This window comes from Mirounga angustirostris, unplaced genomic scaffold (genome assembly GCF_029215605.1).
Source record: "Mirounga angustirostris isolate CCGP_5_RB_7025 unplaced genomic scaffold, mMirAng1.0.hap1 SCAF_13, whole genome shotgun sequence".
Lineage (NCBI taxonomy): Eukaryota > Metazoa > Chordata > Mammalia > Carnivora > Phocidae > Mirounga > Mirounga angustirostris.
This window is the reverse complement of record NW_026991721.1, coordinates 17,131,860-17,152,083: the sequence shown is the minus strand read 5'-3', so window position 1 is coordinate 17,152,083 and position 20,224 is coordinate 17,131,860. Positions and strand designations below refer to the sequence as shown.

Below are 20,224 nucleotides of genomic sequence, written 5' to 3'. Positions count from 1 at the left end.
TGCTGCGAAAACGTACAGAGCCTTCTTTTGATCTTGTTTCCATTCCATGCTAGAAGACGAATGGCCTCGGTGATGGTGGTCAAGTGCCAAAAGCTGGCCAGGCTCTTCCCCAGAACTCAGATGCAACACCAGGCCTGGCGGGCTCTGCCTTCTGACAAGCTTTCTGGCTTCTTACATTGGGGTTCCCCTCACACTTTTTTTTAATGTTTTGCATGTGGATAGCTCCTTTCTGTAAGAAATATTAAATGCTTTATAAAATCTGAGCATCACAATAAGCCTTTCAATGAGGGCGATGCAAATGGCCATAAAAATCAAATAAAACCTCTAATTCCGAGCTGTTTTCCTATTAAACAAAACCTGACCAGGGTGGTAGAGCCAGCTTCAGTTGTGAGTTTGATGCATGACATGGGGAAATTCCTCTCGCACAGACGAAAGAACTGGCAGATGGCTCCCAGTCTCACGGCATCCCTCCTAATGTAGGGTCATGGCCTTCTCTTGTGTTAGCTGCACATTTGATCTCTTCACTCATCACGGCTATGGCTGTCGGGGAAATGAGTTCCTGCTCCCAGCCCACAGCCTGAGCCACTAGCGGGACTTCTTCAGCTTAGAGCAGCAGTCTTGGCTTTTGTTTCTTGCTGCCCAATGCTAGGACTACCCCCCACACACACACCTTTTTTTAAAAAAAAAAACAACTAAGATAATCTCCCTTTTGAAATGACAAGTAGGTCCTTGCCATGGAGTTAAAGGACAGGGTTTAGGACTGCACAGAAATTTTCAGAACCTGGCAAAGGATGCTCCGTGACTGCACCAACCCGTTGCTGTGTTTTACTGGCCGTAGATCTTAACTAGGAATTAGGGGCTGAGCTACTTTGCCAACATTACTTGTAAAGCAGAGGCAGCAAATACAACAATGTAGCATGAAGAAAAACAGCTTTAGTTTTTTGCTGCCCTTTTTTTGAGCTTTAATAACCAGCCAAGAACTGTCCTGGAAGCTTTTTCTATGTAATCCTGTGTCCTTCCTAACAGCCTGGCAGGAAAGAGATGCTCTTCCCATTGCATAGAGACCAGGCAGCTGAGCCCCCCAAGAAGGGTTAAGTGATTTAATATGACTTCAAAGCAGCAGAACCAGAATTCAAACCACAGGTGAATCCTTAAACTGTGTGCTTTTTCCTCTGCCATGATGAATTTAGGCAAAGTAGTTTACTGGGCATCCCTGAGAGCCTGAACCTCAGCACTTGCTCCTGCAGAGCTGGCCACCCAGCTCACCCTGGGACCCCATGGGCAGAGCTGACTACCAGGCCACCTTGTTTGTCCTCTGGCTTTCCTGTATGTGAGGGCAGGCATCTGTATCTCCTCTCTTCCTGATCAACACTAGCAGCTCCTAGTCCGAAACCGTGTTGCCAACTGGACTCATAATTGGCCATTTAACTAAGGAAGCTCATTTTGAGGGGAGAGAATCCAGTTTCTGGCAGGTTAAATTCTCGTCCAACCTTCCTGTGACCCAGAACAGTGTTTCCTGATCGTATCCCAGCAGACTCTCTGAGGTGGATGCATGGTCCCGTCCTCTCTTCATGTTTATCTGTGAGTACCTCTGGGGGCTCTGAATGACACCCAAACTCAGCATCAGGCTTCTTCGTGATACTTAACAACAGCACTACTGAAGTCAGCAGACAGCCCAAAGAAACGGGTCGGGTTGTACACTAAAAATGTCTTGACGACAGGCAGCTTGCTTCGGAACAGTGTGCATCCAGCATCAGGTTGTATCCTCCATATGGAAATCATGATCCATGTTGTTGACTAAACCACTGACCACGGTGGAATGGACAGCTCCTAATAGGTTTAGGTCACGGCTCATAAACCTGACATTTCCTTGTGGCACTCACTCTCTGCGTGCTCCATGGCTGATACGACCTTGCCCTAGTGCATGGCAGGTCTGCCTGGACCTGGTGGGCGAGTGGCACGGTCTCCTGAATTGTGTCATGGCAACCCCACTGGAGTGAAGTGGGTCCTGCCCTGAGCAGAACGCTCCAGTCAGAGGACTGTAGAGAAATCCCTGACACATGATGGGTCCCTGCCCTGCTGGGAATACTTCTTCCTTGAATTCTGGCAGCTTTTACTTGGCTGCAGAATGTCCAAGACCCACTTTGCCTTTTCTGGTCATAAACACTTGTAAAGTGTTGAATCTGAAGTCTTGATTGCTTTATTTTTCTGAACAATGCTTTTGAAAGAGCCAAATGTTTCCATGGTGATGCATTCTGTTTGTTTAAATCTTTACTTATACATGGTTCCACCCACTCGCTCTCCTCAGAAGGACCTGGTCTACAACCTCTGCCCCCCTTCCCATTTTCTCTTTGGAAAGAACCCTCACGGGAGGCCCAGTCAGTTTTGTGCTGCTGGAATCCAGTCTTAGATATGGCGATTCCTGTGTCTGAGGGTCAACAGGGAAATGACGTTGATGTTTATTTATTAAAGTGGAACACAGACTAACGGTGCCTTTTCCAGCTGGCTTAGTCTTGCTGCGCCAACTTGCAAGTGCCTTTCCCAGCCTGTGCACAGAGGCCCCTGTTGAGCTAGGCTATTTTTCATGTTAAAGCTGAGCGAGGGGCCTGGTGTCAGAGAGCAGTATAGGAGGACAAGGATGAGTGAGGCAGGACATTTGTAGCCAGCATTACCGAAAAGACTGCTTTCTCAGGTGAGCCGACTCTGTGCTGACCAAGGTATGTGTGACAGAGTTGTCATTACAGTTAAGTCTGTGCTGTCACGCACCCCCCCACACACACACTCCCTGAACACCAGGGACAGTCCTTTTTCTCATGGGGCCTCCCCAAGTGTGGGCATGTTCAGGCAGGATCCTGGCCTCTGACCCCACTAGCTTTTAACTCTGGACACAGATGATAGGTTTCTGGATGGGAAGGAAAGGTGAAAGCCAGAAGGGAGTTGGGCCTGTGTTGGGCCTGGGGGTACCTGGGTGGCTCCTTTGGTTAAGCATCCAACTCTTGGTTTCCACTCAGGTCATGATCTCGTGGGTCATGAGATCAGTCCCTGCATTGGGCTTGGCACTCGGCGCAGAGTCGGCTTGAGATTCTCTCCCTCTCCCTCTGCCCCTACCCCGACTCTTGCACTTGGGTGTGCACGCGAGCATGCTCTCTCTCTAAAATAAACCTTAAAACAAAACAATAACAACCATGTTGGGCCTGTTACATCCCTAATCTGATTTCTTCCTAAAAGTGACCCTAATGAGGTCGGTGTTTTGTTTTTAATCAGGTGGAGGAACATGTACCTAGAGGATGATCAGATCCTGAGATCTGGTGTCCCGGGGTGGGCTGGAAGAGGCCTGCGGGGCTGCTTGTCAGTAGACCTTCTGTGTTGTCTTTGGGCTTTCCCCAGCCCTGGCCCCAGGCATGGGGGACAGCTGCAGCCAGAGTCTCCTGGGGCTGGAGGGACTGCTTTCTTGGTCCCTTCACCGGAAGCAGCATAGAGACCAGTCGGAGCCTGGGAGCTTTTCCCCTGGGGCAGGAGACAAGAAGTGGGCTCTGGAGGGGCTGTGTGATCAGGTTACAGTTAACCGCCTACTGCAGGAAGGGCCTGCTGAGCAGCACGTGTGATGATCCTGATGCCCCCTGAAAAGGCCATCAGAACGCACCCTGCTGGCTAGATGTGGCCAAAATGTTTCCTGCTGCAGGTGGTTGCCTCCCCCTGTCCAAGAGGCTGCCTCCCCCTGTCCAAGAGACTAGGGCAAGAAGCCACCCTCCAGGCCCTTCTACAGGTGCTGTGATGACGGAGTCTGTCCCTATGCCACTTGTCCCCACCCTGCCATTCTTGTCTGTACTTGGAGAATGGCATGGGTGGGGCCCTCTAGGAGGGGAATCCACACCTCCAAAAACAATTCGGGTTGAGGGCTGTATCCTCCCTGCCTAAAGAATGTGGGATGGGTGCATAAAGATGCCACAGGGGTGGGAGTGCTTCCCAAACTCTGGCCTAAGCGTGTTCAGGCTGCAGACCTGCAATCTGTTTTCTCATGGGGCCTCCCCAAGCAGGACTCAGGAGTAGTGTCATCCTATGCCCTTGTTGGTTAGAGAAAACTTTTCTGGAATGTTTCCTCTGAAAATGTCTAAGGGATTAGCCACTCATTTCTTCCCAGCACCCTCTCTCTGACAGTAGCTTTTAGTTTCCATTCACCTGCAGTGAAGGGGAAAGGAAGACAGCTAGCCCAGAGGTAAGAAATTAAGGGGGAGTCCAAATGTCTGACTTCCTTCCCATTACCCCCGTCTCCTCTAGTCTGCCTCCTCCAGCAGCCTCCTGCCTCGTGCTGGGAGGAGCTGGGCCCGAGAGGAGAGCAGTGAGTGAACTCTTGTGCGTGCCTTGCCCTTTGTCTCCCAAAGTACCATGAGGGTGTAGGTTAGGAACTGCTCTCCCCATTGGAGGAAGCCAAGGTCCAGAGGTGCTCATTCCAGGGGCACCCAGCCAGTAAGGCAGAACCAGCATGAAGACCCGTATCAAGTACCTAGGCCATTGTTCTTTCCACCACTCGGAATCTGTGACCTCCTCTGAGATTTCTAGCTAAAGCAGCACCTGGTGACAGGAGGGAACATGGACACAGACAGCCCAGAAAGTACACTGCCTGTGGGGCAGGCCTCCAAGGAGTGGTATCGACCGTGTCTGCGCCGCACCGGCCAGGTGGCTTGATACATGGCAAGAGTCCCTGCTGCAGCTGGAGGTGGCCTCCTCCTGCCAAAAATAGTGCAGGCCAAGGGGCGCCTGGGTGGCTCAGTCGTTAAGTGTCTGCCTTCGGCTCAGGTCATGATTCCAGATCCTGGGATCGAGCCCCGCATCGGGCTCCCTGCTCGGTGGGAAGCCTGCTTCTCCCTCTCCCAGTCCCCCTGCTTGTATTCCCTCTCTCGCTGTGTCTCTCTCTGTCAAATAAATAAAATCTTTAAAAAAAAAAAAAAAATAGTGCAGGCCAAGCCCTGTACCAGCTGATGAGGGCAGGGAGCTGGACAACTTCAGGCAAGAGTGGCCTAGGTCCAGCCTTGCGAGGGGGCGTACCGCCTTCTCCAGTGCTGCAGGCACGGGGGTGGGATGGGGGATTAGGAAGCAGCCGTGACACCCCACACCCGGCCCAGTCTCCACATCTGTCAGAATTCCTGCCAGAGCCCTTGTGGAAGAAGCCTCGGCTTGAGCGCGCGGACCGGGGCTTGAGTCCCACTCTGCCCTTTCTGGCTGAGTCACCTTGGGCCAGACAGCCCCCAAGCCTATTTCCTCAGCTGCGCAGTGGACACGGGAGCAGCCACCCCTCCGAGGTCTCGCGGGGGTCAAGATGGCGAGTGTAGCACTCCTGACAGTGATGTGCTTAGTAATGTCATGTCGTAGGTGGACCGTTCCACACGCCCTACTGACCCCAGCCCTGAGCCTCCCGCTGGGTGAGTGATTCTTCGGCAGCTGACCATGGCCCTGTGACCCTGCCTTTCCTCTTGGCAGGCTCCCTGGGTGCCCACACCTCGGTTGCCGTCCGCCAGGGGAAAGGCCCAGAAGCTTTGGGAGGAGGGGCAAAAAGAAAATTGCCCATGAGCGAGGCTGATCATATTAAGATCCAGCTGCACTTAAGCGTCTCCTGGGAAGGTCTTCAGACCAAGCTGACAGAGCTCCCAGATGCCAAAGTGGCCTTGTGTCAAGGCTCCGCTCACTCGTGGCAGCCCCGCCACATGCTCCCCAGGTGATCGGTCTCCTAATGCACCGTCCCTGGCCTCATTCCACTGCCTCTTTCCCCTCGGGGCAGTGTTTGAGCTTCCCCAGCCCCGGGGTCAGCCAGGCTCAGACGCACCCCTGCCAGTCACATTCTTTTCTTGTCCTTGCTGGCAGTTTCCAAATTCTGTACAGAACACCTTGGCCTGGAAGATTAAACAAGATTGCCAGGGTGGAATTCTGTGTAAGACTAGGGCTTTTATGTCTGCAGATTGTGTATTAGATGCAGTGGGGAATATATAAAAGGAGGACACGATCCCTTCTGTTACAGATAGAAGGGAGCCAGCGTGGCTTTCATTTTCTTTCTCAAAATTAGTTCTTATTCCTAACTACAGAAGGAGTATGTGTTTTTTGCAAGAAATTAAAAAGAAAGATAAAAAGGAAAATCCCTTGTAACTTTACAACCAGAGACAACAGCTCCTCACATTTTGCAGTGTATTTTTTCTACATACTTGTATCCTTAAAAAAAAAAACAACTTCATACTGAACTCATCATTTTGTAGCCTCTTCCTATTTATTAAGAACGTGAGTGCATGACATTAATTGCTGTCCCATAACATGGCTCTGAATGGTTGCATAGTATTGTATATAGTTGCTGTGTGGATGTTTAGATCGTTGTTGATGTCGGGGTGGTGTTTGCTATTATTAGTAACTGTTCTGTTGGTTTGGGAACGCAGGAGAGGGGATGCTGGGAGGCAGGGTGGTGTCGTAGCAAAGAGCCCAGGATTTGGCCTCATTCAGACTTCAGTTCAAATAAAAAGAACAGGTAACGTTTTTATAGAGCCTGGGTATGGTGCCAGGCACATATATTAACTCATGATTCATTAACCCTCACAGCAGCCCAGGAGCTATTTTTATCCCCATTTTACTATTCAAGAATCAGAAGCACCACCCCACCACTTACGCGGCCGTCCTGTGGCTAAACCTTTGTGCGTATCTATTACTTTTTCTTAGAATACATTCCTAAAAGTGGGGTCCTTGCCTGAATTTGGAAGGCTGTGCCTAGCTCTAAGGCCTTGAATCGATCGTGTAAATGGCTTTCCAAAAAGGTGGCACCAACTTTTCTCCTCCTACCACTGGTGTCTGAGCATATCTGAGAAACTCATGCTGTTCTTTGAGCGCCAGTAACAAGCCAGGCCCTGCGCTCAGTACTCTCCAGAGCTTCTCTCCGGGAAGGAGAAGCTGTCTGTGCCCCGCATGGGGCAAGCGAGCACTCAGGACGTCTGGGCAGCATTAGCATCAAGGTCGGATGTGTCGTTTGTTGAGAAACCAAGACACACACTTGAAACACCTCCATGACAAGGTGACTGTGAAGCGAGGGGCCCAGACAGTGAGGGCTGCAGGGCTGGGAGGAGCAGATGTAATTTGGGGTGGTGGTCAGGAAAGGCTGCCTGGTGGAGGAGGCCCTGGGAGAACGGGGAGGACTGAGAAATGACTATGGGCGTCCTAGGTGGCTTATGTCCAGGGGTGGAGGGCAGTGAGCTGGAGGAAGGACAGTGAGGGAAGGAGAGGGGCCCGGATCGGGCCTGGGAGCCACGGAGGGCTGGGGACAGTTTTCAGGCGGGAGTGAGGGGTGGGGCAGCAGGTGGGAGGACCCACGGGGCAGGAGCCCAAGCAGAGAGATGGGGACCCCCAGGAGAGCTGAGGAGAAAAGATGTTGGGTTTTTTGGTGCTGATATCACCCTTTCTCGCTGTGAGTGCTGAAGCAAAAGAAAACCAGACACAGGACTCAGCTATGAGGTCAAAACACCAGTGTTCTTACTGATAAGCGGGATGGGAGACCTTGACTTAGAGCCGTGATCACAGTCAAGACTTCTCGCTACTCCTTCACCGAGTCTAGGGGCACCCTGTTTGGGAAACAGCACAGCCAGCCCTGTCTCTACCAGTTGCCAACCCCCCTGAGCCTGCAAGGAAAGAGATTCCGCCAAGCCAGTTCCTCGTCCCAAGCTTCCCTGTCAGAGAAGTCTGTGCTGCTCTCTTGGGGAAAGAACGGGGCTCAGGAGAAGGGTGGGTGCTACCTTTCCAGTGTTCTGCCCTCCTCAGAGTGGGGCAGTCCTTTCCTCGTTGCAGGGTGAAGTGGGAGGTGCTCGCTCCCATCCCCTTGCTGTCGTCTTCCCGCCCAGCCCAGGATGCTTTGGGGGAACGTCTGCCAGGAATCAGCCAGGCAGGGTAGTGCCGAGGCATACATGTCGGGTTCATATAGACCTGCCTCTAGAACAAGGTGCTCCGCTGACGGCTGCGTGGTCTTTGGCAAATTCCTCAGGCTGAGTGTTTCCACCTTTAAAACAGGGTTGTTTTAAGAATGGAGTGTGATGTGTGTATCTAGGGCAGCTGTTATCAGTAGTGTGTAGATGTGAAGGAGAGTCCTGGGGCCTGGGGGCAGGGGCGGGCCAGGCTTGCACTGGGCCTTGGGCAGGTCTCATTGCCAGTAGTTGGGTCTAGGACAGGCCTTAGGGGAGAGAGGGGCCAGCATGGTCGGGAGAGACCAGGGAGGTGGCTGCACAGGGGTTTGTGGAGGCAGGTGGGAGGGAGGGCAAAAAGGGCCCTGGTTTTGGGCTGTTCCCATAGAGAGGGAGTCGGCGGGGAGGAAAGGAGGCAGGGAAAGAGCCCAAGTAGGAACAGCCTAGAGAAAGAAGGGCCTGTGGACGTTCTGTCAGAACACCCCCACGTGAAGCCCCGAATTCTTCCTACTCTAGCCTGGGAACAACATAGGATAAGAGTGGCCAAGGCTGAGAGTGTCTAAGGTTGAAAGATGAGCAAGAAGTCAGGCCTCTGAAAGGCAGCATCAGGAGACGGTTCTTGTCCTGTGTCTGGACTCTGGGCCAAGCCTTTTCCTGCCCTTGGCCCCAGGTCCGCATCTGCAGAATGCAGGGGTTGAACCAACTTAGTGTTTTCTGGAGCTTTTTTGACTAGAACCCATGGTAAAAAAAAAAAAAAAAAGTTTACACACACACACACCCTGTTTAAAACTAAAGCTTCATGAAACAGAACTTTGTTACATGTGTTTACTCTCCTGTTTTCTGTACTGTTGTGTATCATTAAAAAATGCTGGCCATGGCCCCCTAACCGTTGGTATGGCCCACTAATGAGTCCCGCTTGTTGGTCTGAAAACACTGCCCCAGCTCATCTGGAAGATTCCTTTCTCTTCTGGCAGCCTGCAGTTCTGTTCCATTTACTCTGGCCTCACGACCCCCATCAGCCAAGCCTTTGTGGTTTTCTTCTCTGTATCTGCAAACAGTGGTTTCCAGCCTCAGGTGCCGGAGACTCTTGGACTGGAGGTGTTGGAGTGCGCTGCTCTGAGCGGCCTCCCACCCGAGCTCACTCACGGTGTGAGGCCCTGGTTCATCCGCCATCTGGCCGCGGGCTGCCCGCTCTGTCTTGCATCCTGGGGGCATCGTGAGTGAGGAGGGGCGCCCAGGCCTTCTCCTGCGTCTCCACGGGAAACGAGTGGGCTTGGATGTCATCCACACTCCTCTCCCTACCCCACCCAGCTCTACTGCTTGGCCCACAGGACACCAGTCTTCTTTCTGGAAGAGCTGCTGGGGAGTGGAGCCTGGCTCCCAGTTAGAGTTCCAGACTCTTCCCCGGGCCCAGCCCTCTTCATCCTGTCCTTCCTCCCACTGAACCCCTCCCTGGTCAGGTTCAGGAGCCACTGCCATGGGAATGACTGACGGACGAGAAGAGCTTTGGCGACTGGTGGACCTGGGAGCAAATCCCCGCTCTATCTCTGGGGGGCTCTGTGACCTTGGGAAAGTTCCCAAACATCTCTGAGCCTGTTGCCTCAACCAAAGCTTGGAGATAATAACACTTACCTCAGAGGCTAAGCTTAAGGGTGCAACGATAGGTTCAGAGTGTTTTGTGTTTGTGACTGGCATGAGGGAGCTGCTCAGGAAAAACTCATTCCTTTACATCCCATCCCTTGGGTGTCCGAGAGAGAACAGCTGAAGAAATGGCAGCTGGTGCCATGAAGAAAGACAGAGGAGATGCCTTCCATGGCCGGTGACAGGCGGGGCAATGTCAGAGAGAGGCTGCCTGAAGTTGGGTACCCTGGGAGTAACTGCCCCCCCCCACACACACACACCGCACCATGTCCACAACATGCAAAGAGACTGGGGCACAGCAAGCATCTCATGTCCACTAGGCAGCCCGAGGCCGTGTCTGAGGAGGAAGATAGGCAGGGCTTGAGGAGAACAGACTCTGGGCCTCCAGAGTGGGCCAGTAGCTTTTTACAAGACTGACAGTGTGCCCTGTCCCAAGGCCAGACTCAGAACACATTACGTGAAAGGGCATCTTTTCAACACTAATTTCTTGGAATCTGTTTAAAAATCCACCCTCCTACAGAGCCAGTTTTACCTCAGTATGTTTTAATAAATCATCTAGTTTGGTCCAGGAGGATGGGGCAGGCACGAGGCTTCCACAATCACAGAGTAGTGAGAACTTACTAGCAAACACCAGAACCAGGGTATCCAAGCAAGCAGTCTTGAGTTGCTGTTTGCTTATTCTCGTGCTGTTGCCTATTACTAAGGCTGCAGGAAAGTCATCTCTGCAGCTGTCTCCAGAGCCCACAGCACTTTCCTGTTGGTGCCCACCCCCTCCCGCCATGCTGGTGAATAATTGAAAGGTAGATGTAAGCCAAGCTGGAGACAGGCGCGAGGATACCTCTGTCCGACTCTGCGCTTCCAGGGCGGCTGCTTCCCAGAGCTTGGAAAGCAGTTCCTCTGAGGGGGGGCTCCTGGGCACACTGGCTCTCGACAGCTGCAGAAACTGGGGCTCCCACAGCCCAAGGCCACACGGCTCCCATAGCAGAGGCCGGGAGACCCTGTGCAGACTTCCTTACGCAGCTGGGACTCGGCAGTGCCCAGGTACCCCACTGACCTCCTTGCCTCTGTGTTCCTGGCCAGCTCCAGCTGCCCTCTGGTCTGTTTTGGTAATAACCCGAAGACTCTCCTTCCAAGGTTGGCACTTTAACCCGGGAACAGAAATAAGTCCCCGAGGCTCGCTTTAGGGAGCACCTGAGGCTGGCTGGTGGTTCGGTAAAGGCAGTGACAACTTCTCCGGATCTGAGGCTGCAAACCCTGGCTTTACGCTTATTAGCTGGGGGAATGTCTGTGGGCCTCAGTTTCCCTGTCCATATGTGAAGGGGGTAATGCCAGATGGGCCCGTTCCAGAGAACCTGTCTTCCCTGAGGACAGTGAGGCGGGAGTAAGGTCCAGGACTGGGTTCCATCCCCACTCTGTCTCCGCATTGCTACTTGGTGTGGGAACTTGATCTAGTTCCTGCCCCTTTCTGGGTCTCTTTGACCTCACCTCAGAAGATAGCAGAGATATGCCTGCTTTAGCCACAGAGAGGGAGAGACCCGCTCTGCAAAGTTCAAGGGCCACAGATGATGTGGGATTCCATCCTTATCCCTGTAGTGGTTCTCAGACCAGTGGTCCCTGGAGAGGGACACTCAGAGCTGCAAGAAAGCGTATAAGAAAAACAGCAGTACAGCCTCTGGACGGCCCCAGCTGTGCCAGGAGGCGGGACCCCCGCAGGGAGATGCGCTGCCATTAGCCATAGCAGCAGAACCAGGCCTATAGGCTGGGCATGAATCGTGGGAGCCTCCCTGGGCTCTGGCTCCTTCTGAGTCCCTAAAAGTCTCCCTGCCGCCACTCCAGCCTGACACTCCCTGGGGCTCATCCTGAGAGTGGAGGGTGCCAGGGTGCCTCCCCTGGTGGGACCAGCTCTGCCCTGCCAGTTCTGGCGGCCTGCCTGCCCACAGCTGGTATCCCACTGCACCGTCTACAGGGAGGCCCAGACTAGAGAGTGAGCTCATTGCGGCATGAATGGGGCCACAGGGGCTGCTGGCGCTGAATTCAGGCTGAAGGTGTGAGTTGGGGATATCATGGGGGGTCTCCCTGGCTCCTCTCCCTGCCTCTCTCTGTCTCTCCCTCTCTGTGTCTCTTGGGCTCTCTTTCTCTCTCTCCCTCTCTCTCTCCCTCCCGTGCACACCAACACCCCCTCTTGGAGCTTGCCAGGGATTGTCATGGCAACCCTCCAGCAAAATTATCAAAACACTTTTATGCTCACACTCGTACCAGACGAAGTGCTAATTCTGATTGAGGCAGAAGCAGTTGGTGGGATGCTGAAGTCACAGGCTTTGTATGGAAGGCTCGCTGGGGGGCAGAGTGGCACCAGAAGGAAGTGAGGGTGGTGGTCAGGAGGCAAGAAAGGCCCCACCACAGGGGTTGTGTTTGTTGCTGACCCCTCCTCACCCCTTATGCCACATTCACATTTGCATTCCACCTACACACACCCAGATGCATGCACACAGTGTGGTACACACACACACACACACAGAGGCTGGGCCAAATACACCCATAGTGCAGACTGACCCAAACAGCAACATCTGGAATAACCATCACCTCACTCAGCCCTTGGAGGCATGAAATCAACTCTGGGGAGACTTCTGGGTGAGTGTAGGGGGAAAGCCAGCTGACCAAGGCTTCTAGCTGGCAATCGGTCCATATGCCAGGGTGGCAAAGCAGTCACCGGAAGCGGCCTGACCCTCCTGCCTGTCCCCTCTACCCCCAGGAAGCAGGGGAGCATCTAGGAGCAGAACTGCCCCAACCCCATTCTTTCTGCTTTGTTCTGTGGCCTCCCCGGCTCAATGCGTCTCTGCATCCTGGGACGGACTTGGCATCCCTGCTCCCATCCGACCTGGGCTAGTGTACTGCAGGCTCCCTTGGAAACAAAACCCTGTTAATAGCTGAAGAACTGGTGGTTGCTTTTTTTAAACCTGGGCTCTGCCCAAAAGCCAAAGTGTGGGTGGGGATGGTGGAGGAGGTGGTAGCATAAGCCCTCCCCGGGCTGCTACCATCTTCCTGCCCCATCTGCTCCCCCAGCAACCCCCTCCATGGAAGCCGGCCTTCCCCCGCAGCCTTAGCTTGGGCTGTTTGCCACTCTTGGGCTCAAGAGGAAGCCTCTCCTGTTTGGGAACAGGTCACCTCATCTCTGATCCTCCTGAGGATTCTAAAATGTTAGAGCCTGGTGGGCCCCCAGTAAGTGAGTTTGGCCTCCTCGCATCACAGATAGGGAAACTGAGGCTCAGAGGTGGGAAGCAGCTGGTTCAAGGCCACAGAGTACATGGGTGATGGAGCAGATATGGCATCCCGCGCGTCTGATGTGGCCGGTGCTGTCCCCATCCCGTCGGAGGGGCAGGGAGATGGGGTAGTACAGGCGAGGAGCACTGCTTTCTGGGTCAGGCACACCTCCCTGGCTTCCAGCGCTGCACGTAGCACTGAGAGTGACCTTGGTGAGCTACAAAGCCCCCAGAGTCCTCATCTGCAAAATGGGGGTGATAGCGAGGCTCCCCCTCAAAGGACGCTGTGAGGATGATTTTAGGTGAGGTCCACGCAAAGCACCATTCAGAAGGCCAGGCGCATAGTAAATATTCAACAGATGACATTTCTATGTCCCACTTCTGTAATCCCAGGGCTACAAGCCTACTAAGAAAAGGGACCATCCTCATCCCCTTTCATGGCTATCCTCTGCCCCACTGGGCCCAGGGAGGCAACTTAGCCTGTCCTGGCAAAGCCCACACTGACCCAGCAAACTGAGCAAGGCCCAGAGGGCAACATAACCCAGGCCCTGACGCCTGGGCAGACCCCCCTCCTAGAACCCCCAGGTCTGCCCACCCCTCCTCAACACATGCAGCTCTCACCCCATACCACCCATGCACCTTTGGAGGAAGGTAGATATGGGCTGGGGGTTCTGTTGAAGGAGGCCAATATCCCCTGCTACCCCCCAGGACCACCTCTGGGCACCAGCAGTAACATACAATGGAGACGTTACTTAGTCACTTAGAGCTTGACCTTGCTGTGTCTGGCTTTTTCCTCTTCCTTGTGAGTCAGGCAGAGAGCGTAAGTCACCCAAACCCTCAAATGCCCCCTGGAGCAGGAGTCTCTTGGTCCCTGTCCATCTTCTCTACCATGTTAGGGGGCTGGGTAGGTTTGAGCATGAGATAATGAACACAAAAGGAACTTGATTCTCATGTTTCCAACATGCTGGGCATTCAGCTAGCTGCTTTCCATACACTCATCATGGACTCTCAGCAGCGTTACTTATGCATTGAGGTGCAAAAAAGGAGTCTCAGAGAGTAGAACCTGCTCAAGGTCACAGGATGAGCTCGGGGCAGAGGGGTTGGGATCTAGCTCCGTGTTCTCCTGACCCAACAGTGGCCCTTGGCTGACTCCTGCAGAGCTGGAGGGCACAGCACATTCGAAAAGGCCACCTAGGGCTGGGGTTGGTCCTGGGGGTAGCCTGAGAGGTGGAGAGCTGTGGATTGGGGCCGGGGGGCGGGGGTGGGGGGTGTCAGTGGTCGAACAGAGGATTCTAGGTCATGTGGGAGCTCAGATGCCGTCCTTGAGGGAAGGACCATCTCTCTACCCTCCCTCTCCTCTTCCTAGAAGCCTCCTGTGAGCAGGGCCAGACATGCAGTGGAGTGGAAGTGAAGGGGGCCGAGCTGGTTGCTAACCTGGGACCGTTGCTGTGAGCCAAGGGCCTCTTTTCCTACTTTCACCTCCCTGGGGCCGGGTATGGGGAGTCTTCTGTCAAGGGAAGCTGAGAGGAGCGACCTAGGGCACCCCAGTCCCTTGGGGTCCGGAGGAGCTGTGCATGTTGGGAAGGAAGCCCTGGTGGAGGTGGTGTTGGCAGGAGCTATGGGAGCAGAGGTCACGGGGAGCCGAGGAGCAGGGTGGCGGTCCACTCACGAGGAACCCGGAGCTCCTGCTGCGTGCCAGAGCTAGCCCAGGTACTGGGGAGAGACGGAGGCTGGCAGGCCGGTGGGGAAGGCAGACAACACTGTTGAGGGGAACAAACAGGTAAGAAGGCCATTTAGTTAGTGGTATAGAGTGACTGAGGGACCACTTGGAATAGGGTGGCCAGGGAAGGCTGCTCTTATGGGGCACCATTTGAGCTGAGACCTCCACAGTGCAGAGAGATTAGTGGCTTGCCCCAGGCCCCACAGGAGGTTCAGGTAGAGCCAGACTAGGACCTGTCTCTGGACTGCCATTCTAATCATCTTCCTCCTTCTAGAAACATCCTTCTCATGCATTCTGACATGTTCTCCTGGTTTCCCTCTTAACCCTGTTGGACATTGCTTCTCTGAGTCCTTGACTGGCTCATCTGGCCCCCCAGTGTTGGCTGCTCGCAGCCCTTCTTTCTCTAGAAGGCGGGCTTTCAACCACTATCCCATCTGTACCCTGAAGATTCCCAAAGTGCTACTCCATCCCTCACCTCTCGTCTGAGTTCTGCCAGTGTCCTGCTTGACCTTAGATGTCTAATGGCTCTCTTGGTTAGGATAATGCTGAGTCGATATAATAGACCTGAAATTAGAGTAGTTTAAAAATATTCAGTTGATTGCCTTCTCATGTAATAGCTCCAAGGGAAGTGTTTCAGGTTGGTAGATAGCTCTGCCCCACGGGGTCATGTAGGGATCCAGACTAACATGAAGGATCCAGGGTCTGGTAATCACTCTTCCAGTCGGTATGGGGAAAAACATGGAAGCTTAGGGTGGGAATTTCCTCATACACAAGTGGGGCAGAAGTCGAACCGTTGACTTCTGCTCACATTGCACAGATGACTCTTTTGACACATGGCCCAGTCTTAGCTGCAAGGGAAGCTGGGAAATGTGACCCAGCTGATGGACAGCTAGCAGTCTCCGCCACAGTCCCCCTTCTAGAACCATGAGGACTTCCCTGCTCTGGTGGTGGAGGAGGTTCTGGCCCTGTGTCTCCCTGGCCCTTGACTTTGCCCTTGGCAAATTCCTTCTTGTTTATTACTCTTCACTACCACCCTACAGGGTATTGAAAGTCTGTCTTCTTTGAACATGTATTTGGGCTGGAAGGATCATGGGCTTTTGAAGTCCAGCCTTGCAATTTTGTTGATAATAATAATTCTTCAAAAACTTGGTCTGCCTCTAGTCAGTTCCATGTGCCAGCAACCACACCCAGAGCTCCTTTCTTGTCAGAGTTATTAAGTCTGTTTGCCTTGCCCAACTCCTCTCTCTCTCATTTTAAATGAAAGTTATCCTAAAGGCATCTAAAATAATAGACTTGAATGACAAGGCAACAGTGCTAATATAATACTTTGCTACAGGGGTGGTCCCTCGGCATGGCCTCACAGACAAGCTTGGAGAGGGTACTGGGGAGAAGCGGTCTGCCACAACAAGCCATGACAGTCTGATCTTCTGCTCCTTGGACAAAACCAACTGGGCTTTCCAGCCCTGATGATAGTGGGTCTCTGTATTATCTCCCCTTCTGCTCATCACTTCTTGCAAACTAGCCAATCTCTTTGCTGGGGTATCTGGCTAAAAGCATCATTGAGCAGCCAACACGTGCAACTGTTTTTAGCTCTTTCCAGCCGTTTTTCAAGAATTACAGGCTCAGTAGGCATGTGGTCTGTCTTCCGAATGATCACAGGTAACGGTTTTAATAAATGTTTTGTCACAGCATAACAAGGGTCACCAGCTTTCCATCCTCCACTCCTGGTTTCTGTATTACCACCTGTTGGCGAAGCCAGTGCCACAGATTTTAGGGTTTTTATACATGGCAGCTTTGCATTCCTAGTACCACTTTCTGTATTAGAGTACTGCTAAGCTGCTGTTAAAAGAAAATCCCAAATAAGATGGCCTTAAGATTATATAAATAAACTTTTCACTTGCATAATATAGTTCCGATATGAGCACTCCAGGCCTCACCTCCATAGGTAGAGGATTTTGATGGCTAGCCAGCAGACTCCACAATGGCCCTGCCATTCTCCAACCTTCCTGTCCCGGTCTACCACTCGCTCAGGCCAAATCCATCAAAGTCAATCTTGATTCCTCCCACCGCCCCATCTAATCCATCAGCAAGTCCTCTCATTCTCTCTTCGGGCACATCCCAAATCTGACCTTTTCCTCCCTCTCCACTGTCTTCACCCAGTCCCTGTCTTCAGTGCCTTGTATCTGGGCGGGGGGGGGGGGGGACGGTGATGTCACACTCTTGTAAGTGGGCTCCCTGCTTCTTCCGCACCCCTCCCTCTCCAGTCCTCGCCTCACATGGCAGCCGGAGTGAGCTCTTAAAAACAGGGATTGGAGCATGTCGCTCCCCTGCCCCAAACTCCCCAGTGCCTTACCATTGCCCTCAGAATAAAATGCTGTCTCCTTAACGTGGCCGTCAAGGCCTTCTGCGCCTGTCCCTACTCCTCATCCCCCCTTCCCACTCTGCTTTAGCCACATGGCTTTTCTCACTAGCTCTTCCCTGCCTTGGTGCCTTTGCCCTAGGGTCCCCTTTGCCTGAAACACTCTTCATTTGATCACACTCTGGTTCCTTCTTTGTACTGCACAGGGCAAAGGGCTTCAGGGTTAAGTTTAGAGTGAGGGCTTAGGAGCGAAGTCACCTGGGTCTGAAACTCAGCTCTGCTGCGTACCAGCTGTGTGACCTTGACTAAGCTGCTTAGCTTTATCTGTGCCTTGGTTTTTCTATCTGTAAAGAACAATAATAAAAGTATTTGTTTCCCAGGGCTGTTGAGCAGAAGTCGAGTTAAGGTATAAAAAGTACTCAGAGCATGGCCCATATTAAGCATGTAGCAGTGTTACTATTGTCCCTCAGGGTCACCTTAACTGAGAAGCCTTTCCTGGTCTCCCCTTCTGCACCTTTCTCCATCTGCATCCCTCTCACACCACCCAAGAACACGGTCTTGTTTCCATATTTATTGTCTGCCCCACCCACTGGAATGTAACTCCAGAGCTGGGACGCAGGCGGTCCTTAATGAATCTGTTGAATGGCTGTGGGAGCAATGGAGGCCAAATCCCATCGATTCCCTTCATTCCCCTGGCCCTGTGAGCCTAGCTGGGTGCCTGTGGGGAAGGTGGAGGCAGGGTGAGCTCCACCCTTTGCCTGGCACTCTTGAGGCCCCTGGGGTCTGGAGCCATGCTCACAGTTCCTTCTTGGGAGTCAGGAAAACGAGGGCACCTGCTCTTAGAAGCTCTAGGGGCATGGGGGGGGGGGGGGTACCAGCCTTCGGCCCCGGCACCATAATAGAGCACCCTGTGCAGTCTGCTCCACCTGGTTCCATCCATTCCTAGAGAACTAGCTACTTATCCTCTCTGTGCCTTTACTATCTCATATGTAAATTTGGGAGAATACCAATTACCTCACAGGGCTGTTAGGAAGATTAAATAGGGTAATATATGTAAAACGAAGCTCACTGGCTGGCTTGCAGTGAAGCTCTCCAGATTGTAGTTATTATCATTGTTATTAGTGCCTATCCAAGTGTCATTCTTCGGAGAATGAATAGGGGGCTGGTGCCCGAGGGACTTGGGGGTGGGGTTGTGAGGAGACGGAGAGAAGGCGGCTAGGGAAGGGAAGAACCGGGATGGAATAATCGGGGTGCGTCTTTATTCGTGCATGGGTCTGTGCGTGTTTGTGTGTGTATATGGATCTGCGTTTGTCTGGGGAAGGGTGACAAGGATCCAGAGAAGAAACCCAACCCTTTCTCCGAACTCAGTTCTGGGGAGTCAGGTGCCCCGGCTCTCCCGGCGCCCCGGCTCTCCCCGCTGAAGGAGGGCTGGGAGCTGCCTCCACCCAACGCAGAACCCGCCGCGGAATCACCAGCGTCTTGAGTGTGTGCATTTGGGATCAGGGAGGGGGAGGGGACCTGCGCCGCCGCGGCCACCACGGTCCGTACGAACTTGGGGATCCCAGGACGGGACAGTGGCAGCCCCCAGTGCGGCCGATCCGAGCCCCACCCCGCCGCCGGCTCTCCGGCCACGCCGCCCCGCCGCGTGCTCCCGGGGCCTCGGATGCTCCCGGAACCCCGCGGGCGGGGCCTGCCTTCCGGAGCCGGGTTGGCTGGGGGCGGGCGGGCGGGCGGCGCTGGGGAAAGGGCCGTTACTTTCCCAGAGCGGCGGGGCGACGTCAGGCGGAAGGGCGCGGGGCGCGCACGCTTTAAATGGCATTCGCTGTCATCCGAGCTCGCGGCCGTGTGGGCAGGAGCGGGCTATATAAGCGGCGGGCCGGGCCGCCGCGGGGCAAACGGTGACAGCCGCGGCGGCGAGCGCCCGGGAGCGCAGCCCAGCAGCCGAGCCCCGCGCCCCCCGACGGGCCCTCCCGCCCGCCCTCCCGAGGAACGCCGACCCGGGCCCGCGAGGGCCGCCGCCACCCCGCAGCAGATTTGGATCCCCCGCCCGGCGAGCCCCAGGCTGCTGCCTCCCGGGGGGCCCCGGCGCAGCGGCCGCCCCCTGAGAGCCCCGGCGCCCCGCCGCCCGGCCCCGAAGACGCCGGTAGCGCCATGGCGGCCGCCAAGCCCGGCGAGCTGATGGGCATCTGCTCCAGCTACCAGGCGGTGATGCCACACTTCGTGTGCCTGGCCGACGAGTTCCCGCAGCCCGTGCGGCCCGCCAAGCTGTCCAAGGGCAAGGGCCGGCTGCGGCGGCCGCGCCAGTCCCGCTTCAAGACGCAGCCGGTGACCTTCGACGAGATCCAGGAGGTGGAGGAGGAAGGGGTGTCCCCCATGGAGGAGGAGAAGGCCAAGAAGTCGTTCCTGCAGAGCCTGGAGTGCCTGCGCCGCAGCACGCAGAGCCTGTCGCTGCAGAGGGAGCAGCTCAGCAGCTGCAAGCTGAGGAACAGCCTGGACTCCAGCGACTCCGACTCGGCCCTGTGAGAGGCGCCGCCCGCCCGGGGACCCGCGAACCAAGCCCCAGAGGGTCCGGGCCCCGCGCCCCGGGGACCCGCGAGGACCGGGACCTCTCGCCGGGCTGCGAGCTGCTCGGTGCGCCCCGCGCTGCACTGGTCCCGGGCCGGAGCGCGCGGGGGTGCCGGGGAGGGGGGCCGCTTTCTTTGCCCTTGTAAATGTTTATTTTTTAACTCTTCCCAGTACGGACTCTGCCATGAGTGTGTGCGGGAGGCGCGCCTGCGCTGAGTCGGCCCTGGGTCGCCGGGGCTCCCCCGAGAGCCGCTCCACGCCCTTGTCTGATGGTTTGCAACTCCGATTTTGCACACCGCTCCACCGTGCCCCCCAGCGCACACCCGTTCACACTCACGCCAACACACTCTCGCTGAACACTTTTATAATTGTTAGGCGCGGCCGATGGGACTTGGGGCGCAGCGCAGCTGCTGCTGCGGCCGGAGGACTGATATTTATTTTTGCATTGCGATGGCTGACGGCGTTTATTTAACGATCTTTTTACTTGGATATGTCTGTGAGGCTCCCGAACGGAGACAAATAAAGTCAATATATTTGCACAGTGCATTTCTCCAGGCTCTTGACTTCTTGAACCTTCGGGGCCCAGGCTCCCGAGACTGGGGGAGGTGGGAGAAGGCTGTGGCAGGAATGTGGGGCCAGGGATCCCCGGGTGGAGGTAACTCCACAAGCTTCAATCACCGGAACGAGGTCGCGCCCGCGGTGCCCGGGGCCATTACCCGCCGCCCCAAGTGGATCCACACCCGGCCCAGAGCGCTCC

The 20,224-nt window shown here is 54.6% G+C and overlaps 1 protein-coding gene across 1 annotated transcript; it reads left to right on the top strand.

The window, feature by feature from the left end:
• The first annotated feature begins 17,777 nt into the window (after nucleotides 1-17,777).
• Nucleotides 17,778-20,011, top strand: CUNH11orf96 (chromosome unknown C11orf96 homolog). The gene has a single exon (XM_045893869.3). It carries the CDS (start codon nucleotides 19,054-19,056, stop codon nucleotides 19,423-19,425), a length of 372 nt encoding a protein of 123 aa, XP_045749825.1. The 5' UTR covers nucleotides 17,778-19,053; the 3' UTR covers nucleotides 19,426-20,011.
• Nucleotides 20,012-20,224: the final 213 nt, after the last annotated feature.